Below are 19,064 nucleotides of genomic sequence, written 5' to 3' on the forward strand. Positions count from 1 at the left end.
GCAACTGTTATCAAATTTGCACATTTTAAGGGTGTTCAGCACCTGGTCAATTCAATGTTCACCGAGTATCAGTCAATCGGCACTTCCTAAGTTATGTCAATTAAGAATGAACCAAGTGAGCGTCAATTCACTCTTTCTAAGATTGTGTTAAATACATGTTTAATAAGTGTGCTCATTAAACATTGACGTTTCACTGATTGTGTCAAGACTCAAAAAGAACATGACACGCAATCAATTCAAGCGTATACATTTTAGTAAGGAAGTAGCACACTGGCGAATAAAAAAACGCAGAAGAACCTGGGCAAAAACGCAAGTTCAGTGCTGGTCTGACACTGGATTAATTCTAACCACCTAGCGTTCTTTAAGGAGCACCTAAATATCAAGTATACAGATGTTCTTGTATTTCGCGAGCATCGCAATGGGGCCGCCATGGTCGGGAATTGAGCCCGCGTCCTCGAAGATACGTCACAAGAACGATAAGCTACCACGGCGGGTCCGGCAAAATAAAACTTCCACTACATAAATAGGCTGCACATAACAGCCAGCTCAGCAAGCGTACCGGAAAGTATGCAAATTGCAATGCTAACCTGGCGCTTGACGCACGCTTCGGTTTATTCTTCTTTTTTTTTCTTCTTCTTTATTTTACTTTATCGCACAAGTGTAGCGCGAGCATTTCTCGAGCAAAGTTTGTGCGCTGAATTCTGTCATGGTATGTACTCTCTCGCATTACGAAAGCAACGATAACGTCGGACAAACACGACTACAGGTCGTGCATAGTCCTGTGTGCTCCTCTGCGAGCGAAACTTTAAACATAATACCTTAAACAGTATAGAGCTAAACTAGCTTTCGTATATGAGAACGGAAATCTGGGCGAGCTTGTCAGAATTCATCATAGAGCAGGTAGCGCAAGAAATACGGGGACACAAGCCAGGAACATAAGCACGAGACGAGCGCTAACTTCACACTAAAATTTATTCTCAGAATCCATGCCTATTTATCAACCAGCAAAGATCAAAACAGCACATCGTCGCCCGTGAACGTACATCTTATCGCACAATGAACAGCATGACAACATCTTGATCGCTATTCAACAAAAAAGATGCACGCAAAATGTAACGCAGTCAAGCTAAAAACTGAACGCGAGCGATTCTGGTACGCGTGCTCAGACTAGAGACACGCGGAAAGCGCAGGTGCGAGGTTAGCTGTAAGGAACGCTAACTCACAGGGGTGTAGGCTCAGGGAAGGCTGGCTGACACACTCGAGATCGTTCTTTTGAATCAAAAAAGCTTCCACGATCTCTCTCGACATTGCGGTTCCGGTACAACACTGTTGTGTCAGTTAAAAGCGGTTCACAACAGCACTCCCGACAATGCATCGCCAGATGCGAGTATGGTGAACCTTTGAGAGAGCTGAAATGCTCTCTGAGCCTAATGTTCAAACATCTGCCCGTCTGCCCAATGTATTTACGTCCGCATGAAAACGGGATGCAATAAACAATATTGCAGGTGCACAAACAAAACGCATACGGTGCCTAATGGTACACCTAGCCTTTTTGTGGTCCTCCTTACTGCACATGCGCCTCTGCAGTCTTGGACAAATGGCGCCCACCTTGTTTTTCCCGGTGAAAACAATGTCAACATCATGACGTGATGCCACCTTTTTCACGTGATGAGATAGCCCATAGATGTACGGTATAACCGCGAAATGTTTCTTGCCTGACGTCCGTACCTTTGAAGCACTCTCTGCTCCTGCTTTTACGGCCCTTAAACATTTGAAACTGGTAGCTTGTACACATTTTTTTTCGACCAATATGGAAAATTTTGCATACGCTCCAACGCGAAGCCAGACATCTCTTCTATGCAGCGCAGGTGTAGCCAGAGTTTTTCCGGGGCTGTTGGAGGGGAGGGGAGGATCCGATGCCCATCTGTTTGTCCATTCACTTCATATTTCCTTCGTCAAGAAGGAAAAAAAAAAGCGTTATGTTCGTGTGTGTACGCGTATCTACATAACGTGAGCGCAATACATGACTGACTTTCATCTTCCTCATCCGTATGCTGCGACGTAGCAAGAATTTTTTTTCTTTGGGGGGGGGAGGGGGGGGGGGGGGAGGTCCGACCCACCATTATGAATGTTCGTGCGTGTGTTGCACGTGTGCATGTGTAGTATATGAACATACAAAATGTAAACATTTCGGGGGGTTTAAACCATCCCCCTGGCTGGCAATGTCCGTGTGCATATCATCATCAGTTGCACGGGCTAGTCTTCGTCATCGCAGCTCGATCTCGGCTGCATTGAAGCTGTTGCTTATAAAGGATCGCCTTATATACAAATTGAAAATCTGCGTAATGAAACTCCAGGGGCTTGGTCAGATAATACACACGCACACACATTTAACATAAACCCACTCACTGATCGGAACATAAGCGCTAAAGCTACTCGCCGTATTATCCGACTGCAATAAAGATAAGAGGTGAAAGATATAGTTCCCGAATCATGGTGCCGGCTGCTCATTTTTCCATGGTTGTGGCAATAACTAAAGATCTACTACGTAAGGTAAGAACAAAACATCACAGGCTAGACAAATCTACAGCATGCAGCCGCATCATGTACCGATGTAAAACGGGAGAACAAGTTTCTCCTCATTGAATTCCTGCACACCTGTGTATCAGTGGCAGAGTTCTAAAGACGTATACGTGAAGAATCAATGCAGGCTGAAGTAAGCAGGTGCACAGATGAGGTATATACACAAACGAATAATGCGCACGCACATAGACATGACAGTCATAAGCACGTTTCATCACACAAGGGAAAAAATAAGCACGACACTCGTAATATACAAGCCCACATAAACTTTTATAATAGGGCCAGCGCGTTGTGGTAACATTAATTATATCCCTCAAGCTGCAGTTGCAGCAGGGTGGAAGCTGCGAGGTGTAAGCAAGCCATGTGTTTGCGGAGCAATACATATATACAGTATGGAATTCCTATATGGAATTACCTTATAAGTAACAGTATGGAGAGCTGGGCGAGTTGGTTTGAGGACATTCTTGGAAACATTTCGGCGCGCGCACAAAAGACGGAAACGAAAGGCGAGAAGACAAACGGGCGCGAACTCACAACTAAGTTTATTGAAGGAAGTACACGAAATAAGTGGCAAAGTTGACACCTTATAAGTGGCAAAGTTGAGACATGCGCGTTTGTTTGGCAAGAGCATACATCCGAACTCCGCTTCTATCCGACCTCGTGCTGGCTATACTTTCCCACTGTCCTGACAGCAATGAATGAACGGCGAAATCTACTATCGCTTTGAGTCATCTCATGTTGAGGACACATCATCAGGTGTGTTTTGTCCGTATTACAGAGATCAGCTGTTTGTTCAGCCACGCCTGCTAAGCCTCGTCTCCGAGAATTTGAGATTGGATCGTGGAAACAGCGCAAAATAGACAGAATGTACTTTGCTGTCAAAGCGTCACGGCGCAAACAAAGCAAATACAAGCGTCGGTTTAGAACTTACGGGCCACTTTAGCGCACGACGACGACTTGATAAATTCCGAGGCGGAAGGCACCCGTTTTAACAGTTGCCGCCACTTTTTTTAATTATTTTTTTTCTCGGCGCAGCCGTTTTCTCGACGTCCCGGAGACGCCGAGAAGAAGACGCGGCGCGGATGAATACATATTGAGGGATCTTCGCTCTTCCTGTTGGCTAAGCAGCCCTGCAGCCTCCGCAGTGGTGTAACCATGAAGGAAAAAGTTCTTTCCTTCCTCCATGGCTACAACCAACGCAGACCAAGGCACTTCGTGCGCGTTAAATGGCCTGTTTCTTAGAAGTGTTCGAATGCATTCGATGGCATACTTGCTGAGTGGTTTTCAATGACCAAGCACCACGCAATTTCGAAAGTCGGAAAGGTGTACGTGAGGGTCAGTTGCGTGTGGCTCTTGTTTTAACTGCTGTCTGTAGATGAAGCTGTTATGAGTGAATAGAGGGGTGATGGCAAATTTCCTAATCATTGTACGCCATCGTACAATGATTGGACACCATCGGAGCAAGCCCGCGATGGCGTGCCCGTTTTATGCGATATAGGGAGCGTTTCGCCTACTGCGTTCCAAGGCGCGGTCAACGAATCTACACACTTGAAAGCTCTACATCTAACTTGTACTTGAGAAGGGGACCCGCTTCTGTTAGGGAGCACGAAAACTCAGTAAGACGCGATTAAGCATCGTATGTGCAGTTACCACCACACGACGAGTGAGTGAGTGCGTTCATGTGAAATTAAGACCAATGCAAAGCTTTAGATGACAAGAAAATTTTTGCAGTGCTGGGAATAGGTGAACCTTGTGGAACGCAGAGGACAGTTAGTTTGTAAGTGAGCAAGAAAACAATTTGTTACTTCAGTATTCACTGTTCTTTGTTAACTGTTTTGAATGGCTGGTTGGTTGGTGGATTGGTTTATGGGGTTTAACGCCCCAAAGCGGCTCAGGGTATGAGGAACGCCGTAGTCGAGGGCTCCGGATAATTTCGACCACCTGGGCTTATTTAACGTGCCCTGACATCGCACAGTACACGCCAGGCCTCTGGTATTTCGCCTGAATCTAAATGAGATCACCGTGGCCGGGATCAAACCCGCATCTTTCGGGTCAGCAGCCGAGCAGCGTAACCACTGAGCCACAGCAGCGGATAACTGCTTTAAATGTAGATAAGAAGTTATAGCTGGACACCATTAACTTAGAAACACTGACGGTCCCACTAGTTACCCCTTAAAACTAACACGCCAGGGATGACAAGGCGCCTTTGACAAAGATAGGTCCCCTATCGAAACGTCGGCCAGCCTGATCTGAGGCACTTTCTCCTGTTTTGAAATCTATAACGTGTATCCATCCGTCGGCTCCCTTCTTGATCTTGGACTCCACTGTGCACAGGTAATTGTTATGAATCTGATATTGGATGCGTAGAGGGCTCAGTTTTCCCATTGCTCTTCTTCTTCATTCTTCTCTTTTTTTTTTATGACAGAGACAGCGTAGACAGCTGGGAGGTTCGGGAGGGAGGACATGGCTGACAGGCATGGAGAATCTCTGTGAATCGGGGTGTTCGGGAGTTCCACGTGGGGGGCGGGGACAGCGGAGAGCAAGTAGACGGCGCCCGCCGTCACATCGTGTTTCCGGTTAGGGTGGGAGACGGCGGCGGACCGCGGTACCGCAGAGCGCCCGCTCCTCGGACATCGGTCGCCCACCGCGAAGTCGTGTCTCCCGGTCTCGAGACGCTTCGCATCATCTGTAACGATTACCGGTCCAGCCGTATAGCGCCGGCTCATCACCAATTCCATCCGCGCAGGAATCAGCCTGTAACAACGACGCCCTGCCGGGGCGACGGCTGTCCCGTCGCAGAACGAGTGACGCAATACATATGCTCGTGCACACGTGGTTCCAGTTTCCCGCGCGCGTTAATCATAGTTCGAGATGCTTGCCAATGATAGAAAAAGGAGCACCGAGTAGAGGTCAGCGAACGACTTTATTCAAACGAAAAGCGAATCAGTCACGCGTTTTTCTCTGCTTAGTGTATTCAGGCGTCCCGATCGCGCGTATGGTAAATCCGTGCGCGAGCCCCTTGACGTTCAGCGGAGACCACGATGTGCCGTCTATTACGCTGTGGTCCAGTCGGTTATGTTTATTTAAAGTATCTGTACAATCCGCCTTCTATCATTCACCTATCGTGACTGAGTCATTTCAAGGGACATTTTTAGGTATATATTCCAAGCATGCAGTTGTAGATGTATCGTGAACAGTTTGCATACTGAACTGTCATTAGAAAAGTGATGCTTTAGTACAACGTTAGCTCAATGTGGTTATCCCATTCGTTTCCTGTCGCCATGGGTTTATATTTTAACAAGTGTCATTCCCATCTTTGTCCCACGTCGGAGGAGCCGGCGACGGCTAGAAGCGCCAACATCTGCTTGTATTCATTTCAAGTAATAATCACTGATACGCTGAAGCACTGCCGACGTTCTTGGTCACTTCATTCTGCTCTGAATAATAGGAGAGCATGCGTGTTTCAGGGCGTTTCCATGAATCTGACCATAGTTGATCGAGTGTGCTTGTCGGGGTGAAATTCAGCCACCGGGATCATGTTAAAGGGACACTAAAGGCAAATAATTTATGTCATAGTGAAAGCTCAATGTATGACAACGTCTGAAACAGCAATATTATCAACAGCAGTGCCCTACTTACCGAGAAATTAAGCTAAATGTATCACACAATGAGCGCCACGAGCGGGACATTTTGGAAATGATCCCGATGACGTGAGAGAGTCCGACTACAATTAATCACTCGTAATCGAACTAGCTGCAATAAATAAAGAACCTTCCGTGCATCAAGAGACGTACTAAAATGCTGCTTGTTCGTTTCTGTTTGATTCATAGAGAAAAGAACCTCTTTGGCGTTGCCATGGGGAACGGCGCACGTGGTTCAAAGGCTCCGTTTTCGCCGAACTGCGCTTCGCCCGGCGCCCTGCTTCGCTTACGCGGTCGCGTCTCAGTGGTAGTTTCGGTATTGCGTACCACCGCGTGTGTTTTGCGCGCTCGTGAAAGTCGCTCTGTCAGAAAGTTCGACAAAATATCGCATGCATGTGATGTTGCCGGATGTCCGAATGGTGCACGCCGCCGCGCAGTAAAGGCGGGCAACGTTGGGCACGACAACAGTGACAACAGTGATTTGAAGTGCGCTAACGCGATGCGGACCATTAAAACGTGATTTTATTTCAAAATAAGCACTTCCTTGGCACAAAAGCAGCACCTACGAGCTTTCTGGACCGCTGTTTCAACAATCAATACCGACCTAATATTTGCCTTTAGTGTCCCTTTAACGCTAGTGGTCGGGCTGAGGTAGCGACGGAGAGGGCTGAGTCAGCGAGTCGGATAGCAGACGGATGGGTGGACTCAGCTCGACACGGTAGGCAAGGCGCACGTAAACGTGTCGGGTCGGGCCGGCTGTGTGCAGGAACTATTTGCTCGGGAACTTTCCTCATATCCACGGACTTACGTTTACGTTTTGTGCGTGCTTGTACGGTTGCGCTTTGTGCGTGCTTGGCGCGCGCTCGGTTTCGATATCGCCATTGACATTCGATGATGAATATGTCCAATTACGCGCAATTTTATATTTCTGAAAAAAAAAGGGTGTGCGATAAATTTTTACCCCCTATCATCTTTCCATAGTAACGAGTGCCCTCAAGTTGATAACTTAGAAGTTAACAATTTTTGATAACTAGTGTTTTCAAAGTAACATTAGCAGTGGCAAAGTATTTCGATCAGCCTCGACGCAAAGCTCAAGAGCGAAGACGACAGGTGTCCTGCTGTCAGATTTTTTAATTAAAAATATTTCAATTAAAAATCTGTTTAGAACGACAACCTGCTCACAGGACAGCGTACAGTAATGACCACGCACAGTAAATTGGATTTGCCTAAACGCTGTCATTCTTGCGTCAAATGGCTCTCATTTTACACGTTAATGATTTTCGTCTACACAGACCTCGTCTTAAAAATGCAACAATTCGCAATGACTTAGCCTGTGCGCCGAACCTGTCGCACTCGTGCGCTTCGAAGAGAAAAGAGAACGATTTCTTGCAAATTCACGAAGGCGAAAAAAAAAAGGAACAGCTGAAGAAACTATGAAACCACAAGGGCGGTAATTAGACAGACCCACGACAGCTGAACTCGTGTGATCCCCGCGGGAAACTACGCGCTTGGAAGGAAGCTGTAGCGAAGTTAAGACGTCGTGGCGAGTACGTGATGCGCGTCGTCTACGCCAGAGGACACCGCGTAGCAATCGGGAGGCCATTTCCTGCAGACCCGTGCTCGATGTGCCGGTACTGCGGTTCCGGGGCCGCGAGGATTACGCCAGCACTCAGCTGGCGCCGCACCAGGAAGGAGAAGAAGGTCCTAGGAAGGGCTTCTTCCTCTGCTGCGGCGAAATTTCGGCCCCCCTTCGCGCTCGAATGCCTCGGCGGAACGTGGCAGACGCCCAAACTGGGCCAGGCGCGCCCACGGCGAGGCAGCCGAGGTGGCAAACGAAAGTGTATCACCCAGATTTGCCGCGGACGCGCCCGACCGCATAAACGATGCGCGCCTCGGCGGGCCGCCGCAGCATCGCCCGTCGCGGCACGCGTCCTTGATGGGCCTATTTTTGCAGCGGCGAGAAAAAGGAGAGAGTCCGGAGAAAGTAAACACGCCCAGTCAGGGAGAGCGATGGGCGAAGCGGAAAAAAGAGCGCACGGTGCGTGTCCGGAGGTGGGCATACCGGGCGAACCCATCATCAAGGGCCACAACGCAAATATCGCCCGTGCGCCATTATGAGGCGCACTTTACGCTCACAGCCTTTCGTTGACTGACAGGCTTTATAAATAGCTGCAGAAACATGCGCATCATCGTACTTATTATTATTATTATTATTATTATTATTATTATTATTATTATTATTATTATTATTATTATTATTATTATTATTATTAATATTATTATCTAAATTGATCACTGCTCTTCGCACAGATGTGAGACGAAATAATTGATTGCCAGCGCGGATTGCACAAGAGCTCATGCAGAGAACTTTGAGTGGCATTTTCAGTCGATCACTCTTCGAGAACACCACTTTGAGCGGGCACTTATTAGCAGCGTCATGGCAGTCAAGTGTCACGCCACGTCACCAAAAGCGTGCGTATGTTGGAAAGTGATCGATCGAGAGTATCACTGGACCTTATTTTATACTGCACGACATCTGTTGGCGCCCACAAGTCGCCTTATTGTTTCGGCCGCCGCAACACGCGCTCACGATGCAGCCTTTCAGGTTCGAGTATACTATAGTTGTGTGCCAATAATAGAGGGTACGTGCCCCGCCACATTGTTCGCACGGACGTCTGAGAATGATTTAAAAAATTGGCGGCGCGTACATCCTTTGCAGATGATTGATGACATGAATGCGATGACTGGTCTATCTTATGACGGGTGTATAATTCATTGTGTGGTTTATTTAATCGTGGTGATTATTATGAAGATCCGCGCGTACCCAGTGGCACGTACCGAATAGCGCGTACCCAGCAGAGCGTACCCAGTGGAACCGCCGTTATGCTGACGTATGTGCGGCCGCGCGACACTCTCAAGCTGTTTAACCAGCTTTTCCTACCTGGCCTCCCGCAACGTTGTTTATATTGTTGCAAAGTCACTTCAAGTCAATATGCATATGAGCATGCCGTAGTGGGGTACTCCGGATTGATTTTCGACCACCTGTGGTTCTTTATCGTGTAGCTAAATCTAAGTGCACGGATGCGTCTGTATTTTACTCCCATCTAAATGCGGCTGCCATGGCCGGGTATCGAACCCGCGACTCCGAGATCAGCAGAGCTAAGCCCACAATGTGATCGCCTAAAAAGAAACACAAACGAGGGGGAAATTTATATGTGCGTGTATTGACTGCCATATAGTGCAACTAGCGCACAACAGTAACACGCCTATCGAGTAAAAATAGATAAATTTAAGAAAGGCAATAACAAAACGTGTTAAAAAACAAAAAAAAAACTTCAAAATAGAGTAACTAAAAGAGTTCGAAACGACACCATAACACTGAGAACTGCGAGCAGCCATGTGTCCCGCAGAATAAAAAACAAACAAAGCTATACCTGCAAGGGTCAAATGAAGAAGGAAATCGAGACGAGGGTATGCGATTAATATGGCTAACATTCGTGGGCATTACTACGCATGTCCAGTAGGGTCTTAAGGAGGGATTTTGTTGTAGAGAGTCAGGGGTTCAGTGTTTACCACAAAACACTTGGATCACACTCGGTCGGAACTAAGCTTAAACGCTAAATTTCCACTTGCTTTTTATCGACATTTGAACATAACAACTGTTGTTCTTACATTACCCTTTCAGTTTCGTAATGAACAAATATTTCGGCTTTACACCTACGCTGCTGTCCCCGCGATTCCGTGGGCGATTCCGTGTCCGCCTAGCCGCTTTGTTGCTTTCATGAAGTTTCACGGCCCTCATAATCGACTGTCATCGGATGGTGATGTTGAACTCAAAAGATTTGGTACGCAGTAGAGAGGCGCTTTCTATTTTGTTCCTTACGAATGAAAACACTGACCAAATGGCTGGTGCGGAAATCCTGCGGCACTATGCATGTTATGTGTGTGTTACACATACTGTAAGCTGTGTACTTAGTCTTTTCATTCAAGTTCTGTGTGCCGCCTCCGCCAAGCGAAAGCAAGCTTTCACAGAATTCCAATTCGATCCAGTTTACCGTACGTGAAGTACGGAAATACCGTGCCGTCGTCGTTGACACGCAGCTTTTTAAAATCTCTTTAGCCGCGCGAGTTGCTCATTGCGTGCGGTAACGTGATGAGATTATCAAAGCAACATTTAATAGAGGTCATGCAGACTAAAAAGACTACATACCGCGGCCACGATGGTATACGGCATATCTGTTTTTACCGTACGGTAACCTGGCACTGCTAAAATACCCTATTGTCTGTCAGAAGTATGCACACTACGTTGCTTTCGACCGCTAGGCTAATTGCAGTCTGCTTAGTTCCTGTTAAACTCCGTAAACTCACATGCCTGCAAGGGGAAACAACAGTGCTTTATTGCTTATCGTCCAGAGTTGTAGTGTGTCAGGATGAATGCCACGGGAAACACGTAAAGCAGCCGAAAGACGTATATGGCGAACACATGCATCACCTATAGTATATACTTATAACAAGCTGGGTACGTGTGAACGTTTTAATTGCGATCTTCAAGTACATCGCTTCCTGTGCTCATTTCTAGAGGCCTGCGACGCTAGGAAAGCGTAGAAATTGGAAAGAGAGAAAACAAAGAATCATCGCAGGGAAGAAAGAAAGCGTACGAGACAAACTAAGCCGGTTCGCCGCGGGCACTCCGCGCTCCACAGCGCGTGCGAGACCGTGTCAGGAATCGGGAGGTGCCGTAAACAGTAATACGATTTACGCAACGAAGGGGTGAACATCCGAGCGCATTGCGCTACCTGCATTAAAGGAACAAAGGAAAATGGGGTGGGAACGAGAGAACTCGACCTTTCTGTGTTGCATTTCTTTTTCTCTCACACTTGCAGCGCCATCTCACGACTGTTCCTTTGTCTTGTCTTTTCAGATGGAAATAGGCTTGAGCGAGCCCTGCATGCCAAAGGAATGGTGGCCGAACCGAGTAAATACCCTCTTTCTCACCTATTCTCGCCACTCCACCGCGGTGGTCCGAGTTGGGCGAGCCGCCACGACAAGGGCGGCTCACCGAATAGGCGGGTCGTGACAGTCACCGCGAGGCGGCGGGGCCAAAAGGTCCCGGGGCCCGTCTCTTTGGCGAGGTCGCGACCCTGCCGCGCCAGAGAGCACGGCACTGAACCCGGGCGCCGCCAAGAACGGCCGCGAGCCGATATTACGCCGGCCGAGCCAGGTGACTCGCCCCGAACCACGGCCGCCGCCCCAGCGGCGCGCTTTACCGTAATCCCGCGGCTGCGCCCTGCTCGCGAGAGCAGCAGCAGCCCCGTTATATACCGGTCGGGAGTCGCTGCTTCTCGCGCAACGATGCACATTCAGTGCACGAGGACGTGCGCACGTGTCACATTCGTGAAATGACGAGGTTAGTTTTCCGCGCTTATTATCGCCTTCAGAATCGGCTGCACGATCATGTCCTGTGAGGTCGTCTGGAAGTAGAAGCGTCGCGTGCGGCGGTATGGCCGGCATTTCTCACTCAGTCTGGCGACATCTAAAGGGCGTCGTCAGCGCATTAGTGAGATTACAGAACGGTATTGTGGACTAGCTGCGATGTTGCACTACTTCCCGGTGCGAGGGCATGTTGGTATGCGCTTCTTTTAGCGGGACGTACACACACCGCTCTTTTAAAGGTTGCTCAACCGCACTTCCGTCCCGCGCATTCACCGAATTTTAAAGAGAAAAGCGTTCCGGACATCGGCTGGTTCACGTGATTTACTCTTGTTATAGCTCAGCAAAACTACAAAAATTATTGCTTCGAAATGCTATAGTACACCGAAAAATAACAACGTTGACATAGAAGAAAGGAATTCTAGACCGTAAGTGCGAATACGAGTCACCTAGGATAAAATTACGATTCATGTTACCAGGATAAACCTGAAACAGTGCAAGACAGCATAATTCAGTTATTGAGGTCGCTGTCCTTGCGTGATAACTTTTGACGGGGCTGCACGCGTCCCACCTCCAATCCTCCATCTCAGCATCACGGTATCCACTATGCTCTTTGTGTGATACTCGATCCCTCCCGAGCCTTCTTGTTTTGTTTCTGTCTTTGCTCGTAGTAGTAGTAGTAGTAGTAGTAGTAGTAGTAGTAGTAGTAGTAGTAGTAGTAGTAGTAGTAGTAGTAGTAGTAGTAAGAAGGAGAAGTAACAGTAACAAACTACATTGTCTTAGACGTATATGTACATACATCACTGGTGGATGCGAGACGCCATGGGACGTGATTGCGAACGCTGGGTGTTATTCGATGCGAGGCAGAAACCCGCGCACGATCGATGAAGCGCGTAGAATATTAAAGGCGATACTTGTCTACAAATCATTGTTTTGATATCGCACCAAGTATGTAAAGCGGCTCTTCAGCCGTAACTTGATAACAGCATTGCCAGGCATGACGTCAAGAGAAGAGTCCGTGACAAATCTATATACCGCTTCCCGCATCTTATTCTATATTCTGCATCTGTATACGCATATACGTATAGGGTGCCTCGACGCTCCTCCCCTCCTCCAGAGCGGCGGGGGAGGACCTATACGTGCGTCTGCGTGCCTACCGAGCTGAGTCTCGTCCTCTTTTTTATGAATTACTATGTAGCCGCAAACAGTCGGGGGATACTACGCTCCCTCGTTTTATTTATTTTATTTTGACAATAAGTTGTTTTTTTTTCTTCTAACGGAAAGCACAATCCAAAATTCTTAAGAATTCCTAGCAAGTCGTACTGACGGTATACACATCGGTTTGATAATCCGCGTATCTTTCACGGAAAGGGTTAACTCGCAGAGATAGAAAGCATATATCTATTCCTTTCGGACCTATTCCTGTTTGCGTCTTTAAATCCGTTTTGCAAAAACGATTCTGACAACTTTCGTCAACGACTTGTATTTTTTTTTCCTTTGTGCGTTGTCCTCATTCCAGAGATGACGGCAGATGCGATGCAGGACGAAACTATGTTCTCACTCGCAGCACTAGATTTGTGCCGCACTTCCATTCGCACTTTGCAAATTGATCTCAACGCGCAAAAATAAACACTGATATCTGCAATAATAGCAGTGGGCAAACCATAACAATAAACGCTGTATATATATATATATATATATATATATATATATATATATATATATATATATATATATGTGATAGTATAATTCCGAAAAACGAAGTTCTTTAACAGGCGCGTCAATTAATACAACGGGCGCTGCGTATACGCATCCGCCACGGCTGGGAATCCAACTCACAACTCCTTCTCCGCAGCAAAACACCAGATATGTAGTCAATCTTCGCAGAACGCAACGAAGGTAATAAAAAAATTAAAACATAACCCATAAAATGCAGAACTGGTTCTTATGGCCAAATACAGCGCGAGCATTACGCGACGTGCTCTTTTGGCGGAGAACAAAAGGTAGAACGCCCTTGTCGCTTTGATACAGCACGACGAGAGCAGCCTCTTTGTATACAGGACGGAGAAATGTGATAGGTTGGGTGTGCAAACTGAACTATGAAATGAATTTGACGAAGATCGCTATCGATCGCAGGAGTGCGCGCTGCGCTTCTCAGGGTCACATTATCTTTGCGCGAATTCTCGGTGTTTCAAAAACTGCGACGGGAAAGCAGATGGCACAATGTTTACGCATCAAAAGCTTCATGGTGCTTGTACCTCTAAACACGTCGCAGGACCATCGACTGCAGTCAAAGGCGCATCTCGTCTTGCCCAAATTCGGCGGTTGCTGAATTGTTAAATGCATAGGCGTGCGCAGGGTTCTCCATTAGGGGGAGCAAAGTTTCACCGCGAAATTCTCGGTCAGGCAGACCTGGAAAGAACCGCTTGGCTAGATGTATACGTTAACGCGATTCAGAGCCTGAATGTCCAACGAGACGGAATGTACAACGAGACTGAATGTCCAATGGGTCACGTGACCGGCGAGACTGAATGTCCAACGAGACGGAATGTCCAACCGAGACGGAATGTCCATCGAGACTGAATGTCCAACGAGACTGAATGTCCAACCGAGACGGAATGTACAACGAGACGGAATGTCCAACGAGACGGAATATGTCCAACGAGACGGAATGTACAACGAGACTGAATGTCCAATGGGTCACGTGACCGGCGAGACTGAATGTCCAACGAGACGGAATGTCCAACCGAGACGGAATGTCCATCGAGACTGAATGTCCAACGAGACTGAATGTCCAACCGAGACGGAATGTACAACGAGACGGAATGTACAACGAGACGGAATGTCCAACGAGACGGAATGTCCAACGAGACGGAATGTACAATCGAGACGGAATGTCCAACGAGACTGAATGTCCAACGAGACGGAATGTCCAATTTAGAAGAGATAAACGTGTCCTCGTTTGAAATTTCTCAGACAACTTATTCATTGATCGCATTTTTTGTGTGTGTTTTGCAAATATTGACTCTCTGTGGCGTCGGGCGTCGTATTTTTGTTTCCGTATTCGCTTTACTGCATTTACCATAATTTCAAGTTTTGTTAGTTTTATTTCTATTTTGTATTTTTAGTTTTCATATGTATATTGAATATGTTACTTTAATGTTTTATTTTGGTTGTTTGCATACTTTGCTGTTCCTGTTTATCTTTGTCATAAATCGGACATCACAGCCCCTTAAAGTATTACGAGAGAGGGCGCTCCCTCGTCCACTCTGTGCGGTATCTACCTGCGTTTAATCCCTGAGAGTGTTACCAGCGCCACTCGTAGCTAAGGCGGCGAGTGTGAAACACTATTTTTGCCAGAAAGCGTCACGAGGCAGGACGAATCCCTTGCTATGAAAGTGCGAAAGAAGAATAGTTCGAGAGACTCAGTTATTTGTTAGAAAACCAACAGCCAATTAAGCTAAATAAAACATTGGGGACATTATTTGTTGGTTTTTTTAACTGCGATGTAATAATTATAACCCATATGCAAAGGAATCCAAGTAGACGAAAAAACACCCTTTCCATCGGTGGGATCCGAACCCGCAACCTTATAATTACGGCGACGATTTGCGCTTGCTAACACTCCCAGGGATCAAGCTCACGTAAATACCCAACAAAGTGGACGAGGGAGCGCCCTCCGTCGTAGCTTAATTGTTAGAGCATCAGACGCGTAATGCGAAAGTTGTGGGTTCGAATCCCACCGAAAGTGTGCTTTTTCGTCCCATTTAAGTCCTTTCAATTTAGGTCATATTCATTACACTACAGTTAAAAAACATCAACAAATAACGTACCTATGCTTTCCTTGGCTTGATTGTTGGCTTTCTACGAGCCCCTAGAACAATTCTTCTTTCCTCTTAAAGAATGCGGGTCGAAGAAGCTAGGGAGGAAATTTTCCTTTAAAAGTAAATTCTTGGGTTTTACGCGCCAGAACCACGAAACGATTATGAAGCATGCTGAGTGTGGGATATCAGTTTTAGTTTTGACTAACTTGATGGAAACATGTCATGGCATTCCGGCTACAAGAGAACTGCAGGCAGGTCTAGGAAAGACCATGCCGTTAAAGAGGCGGTGTCACCAAATTTTGAGGCTATAAAAAGCTTGCTGTAGGCTTTCTCTGTAAGCAAGGACGCTCACCACGAAGTATTGCACGCAGCAAACGTTTAGAATATATTTTAATTCACTTCCAAAGTCTGTATAAACGCTCATTCTCGCGATCGAGACCCATCGCTAGCGCGACTGACACCGACGTCACTGTGTAGGAAGCGTAACGAAAGTTTTAGTGACGTCACACCACATTAGAGTGACGTGCAATGAGCGGTGACCTACACCTCCGCTGCACCGGGCCAGTCAAGAGAGCATCAGGCCATCCGCTGCGAACTGCTCATTTTTTTCTGAGCTTATTGCCGAAGTAGCCAATCTTGCTCGCGTTTGCAAAGTGCTTCGCGTGAATAATTTTTCATTAAAACACATAGCATACAGGTAATCGTTGGCGACAATAAAACCGTTTTTATGATGTTTAAAATCATTTGAGGACTTTTCAGAACCGGCCTGAACACGAGCTTTTCTATTACTCTTCCGATGATGTCGATATTAGTGTTGTGAAGGTCAAGTGAAAAAAAAAAAAAAAAACTGGGTCGGGAACAGACTTGTACGCATTACAGTGAAAGAGCGTCAGCGATTACAATTACCTTCTAAAAAAAAACTAACGGATTACCGAGAAAAAACTGAAAGCTAATCGATTACTCAACAAGGTGAGGTACCGGGTTATTTGGTGTTGCATAATTGTTAAACTGTGGTAAAGTTACAGGTACATATTTTTAGGGAGGACGCACATAACAAAAGCATGAAAAGCGCAAACTTTCAACTCGATTTGTTGAAAAGGCATCAAGTTATATGAACACGAGCACACGGGTGCAAAAGGGAGCTCTTTAAATATTTTTTTTCTTATTTTTAAATACTTCTTTTTTGCGTCTTGTTTCCTTTTATTCCCTCGTGTCTTTGCGCGCTCTCTCTCTCTCTCTATATATATATATATATATATAATATATATATATATATATATATATATATATATATATATATATATATATATATATATATATATATATATATATATATTCGGAAAATTTTCACAGCAAATATTGGGATGTGTGGAACGAAAACGGAAAAGTGAAATTTGTGACCGGGACGGAATGTCCAACGAGACGGAATGTCCAACCGAGACTGTATGTCCAACGAGACTGTATGTCCAACGAGACTGAATGTCCAACCGAGACGGAATGTCCAACGAGACAAAATGTCCAACGAGACTGAATGTCCACTATTGGACATTCAGTCTCGTTGTACATTCCGTCTCGTTGGACATTCAGGCCGCAAGCGATCGGGCCAATACATCTGGCCATTCCTGTGGGTGCGACATCAGCCCCGCACTCTGCGAGAAAATGCCACGCCGCTGGCAGCAGCGTCATACCAGGGCGAGTCCCTCGACGTCGCAGTGCACTACAGTGTACACCAGGCGAGCAAGCAAGCAGCCCGTCACGCGCGACAAGCCCAGAGCGAAGGTGACGCGCGGCGTCGCAGGGCGCGCGCGCGGGGATCCGCTTGGGCGCCCCGCTGGCGTCGAAGGCGAAAGGCCGCGCTCTCTCCTTCCTGAGCCCGCAGGCGACCCAGTTTCTCAGTCGTTGAGACAGTGCTTACCGTCGTTACACCTGCCAGGAATTAGCATACAATTCCGTCCGCCGTGGTCTATGGCACCGACTTGGAGCGGAACATGACTGGCAAGACGCGGGTGCGCGCCCAGAGCCGAAGCCTCCGCTGGTTGACGACGAGGAAGCGCGCTGCCGGAAGGGCCGCGGCTGCCAACCGCGACAGCAGTTACTTCAGCAGTCTTATCGGACGCGCCGGTAACCGCTGGACAATCGAGGCGTGACCGGACAGTTTACGTATGCACACCTGCGCCGTTGTAACTGGTATGCCAAACATCTAGTGCAAAGCAAAGGGTGGCAAACAGGATGCAACCTGTTCAACTCTCCCCGTCTTCATTTCTCTCGATATTGTGCCCCCCTCCCCCCCGCGCATCGATGGAGGCATAGCTGCGGCTGCTGCGTTCCAGTGGGGGCATTATGTAGATATGCTCTTGTACCGAGCATTTTGGCGCGCGTTATGAAACACCATCTAGCTGAGAATTAAAATCCGGTGTCGCTGATTCAGCGACTCCATGAAAGGAAGATGGTGGTTTCGAGAAGTATTACCCGCAATTTTATGCTATGGTCTTCTAAAGAAATTATACAGACGCTTTAAAACCACGCACTGACAACAGTGCACTGTATATATGTATATCGGCGAGCCCATCACTGTCTTCCTAAAATAACGTGTGCGACTTTCATGCTATAGAGACTGCACACTTGTATAACGGAATTGGAAGGCGATTTGCGCTGCCGCTTCGTGAAATGACATTTGTGCACACGTTCGTCCAAACAGCACACCTGCGTGCTTCAGCGGCCGAAACGGCGAAAGTGATCCGCTCGCAGCGAAATCGGGCCGACCGCGCTCATCGCGCCTCGCTCATTTGCGCAAGCGCTGATCAGCGGCCGTTCAAGCGCGGCTGCCCCCCTTTTGCGTGCTTCGTCACGGTGGCCAGGAAGTGGGCGCCGTCATCATGGTCCGATCGTAAACACTGCGCGCCCTGTGACATCTCGCAGCTCGACCAGGCGTAATGCTGCGTTAGGCCGTGCTGCACCGGCGCACATTACTGTGACAGATTGCATTCGACGCATCCCGAGCCCGCCGCTGTGTGCATATCAGCGCGCCATTGTTCCGGCCTCCCGCTAGAGCGCAGTATTGCGTCTCCGATGCGAGAATTGACCCTAATCTCCCGCGGTGTAGTACTCCGAGAAAGACCGGCCTGTTACCCTGCTGCCGCCGAAGCGGTCTTACAAGCCGCGATCCTGTAGTGCTCACCTGCGAGGTCAGCCGCCGCGAGCCACTCCATGCCAGAGGCGCCTCTTTACGCGCTCTCGGTGGTTCAGCGAAATCGCCGCGACGAGCGCCCTGTTCAATGCCACATGGCGAGGGAGGTGCTTCGTCTCGTTTATCGTAAATTCTTTTTTTTTTCTTTGTAAGTATGCAGTCTGTACCAACATCGTAAGAACTTCAAATATCGAGCGTATCGTGTCCATTACCAATCAATATTCGTTCGCTTGCAATTACAGTTAATATGGTATCTTGACATTTCTCAACAAAGGTCAAAGGTTCGGAATGTAGAGCAAGGTTTCAAGCTTGATATATGAGATATCAAACGTTCATACAGTACCCGCTAAACGATCGCTTTTGTAGTACGAAGTCAATGTTCGATTCTATGAGGCTCAA

At 47.4% G+C, this 19,064-nt stretch overlaps 1 protein-coding gene across 1 annotated transcript in view; it reads left to right on the plus strand.

The window, feature by feature from the left end:
• The window catches only part of LOC119378987 (knirps-related protein), a 133,068-nt gene that overhangs the window by 41,400 nt on the left and 72,604 nt on the right, over window positions 1–19,064 (plus strand). Inside the window, exon 2 of the mRNA XM_037648111.2 lies at window positions 11,146–11,199. Coding sequence (XP_037504039.1) covers window positions 11,146–11,199 — 54 coding nt within the window. The remainder of the gene's footprint in view (window positions 1–11,145; window positions 11,200–19,064) is intronic.

This window comes from Rhipicephalus sanguineus, chromosome 1 (assembly GCF_013339695.2).
Source record: "Rhipicephalus sanguineus isolate Rsan-2018 chromosome 1, BIME_Rsan_1.4, whole genome shotgun sequence".
Classification (NCBI taxonomy): Eukaryota; Metazoa; Arthropoda; class Arachnida; order Ixodida; family Ixodidae; genus Rhipicephalus; species Rhipicephalus sanguineus.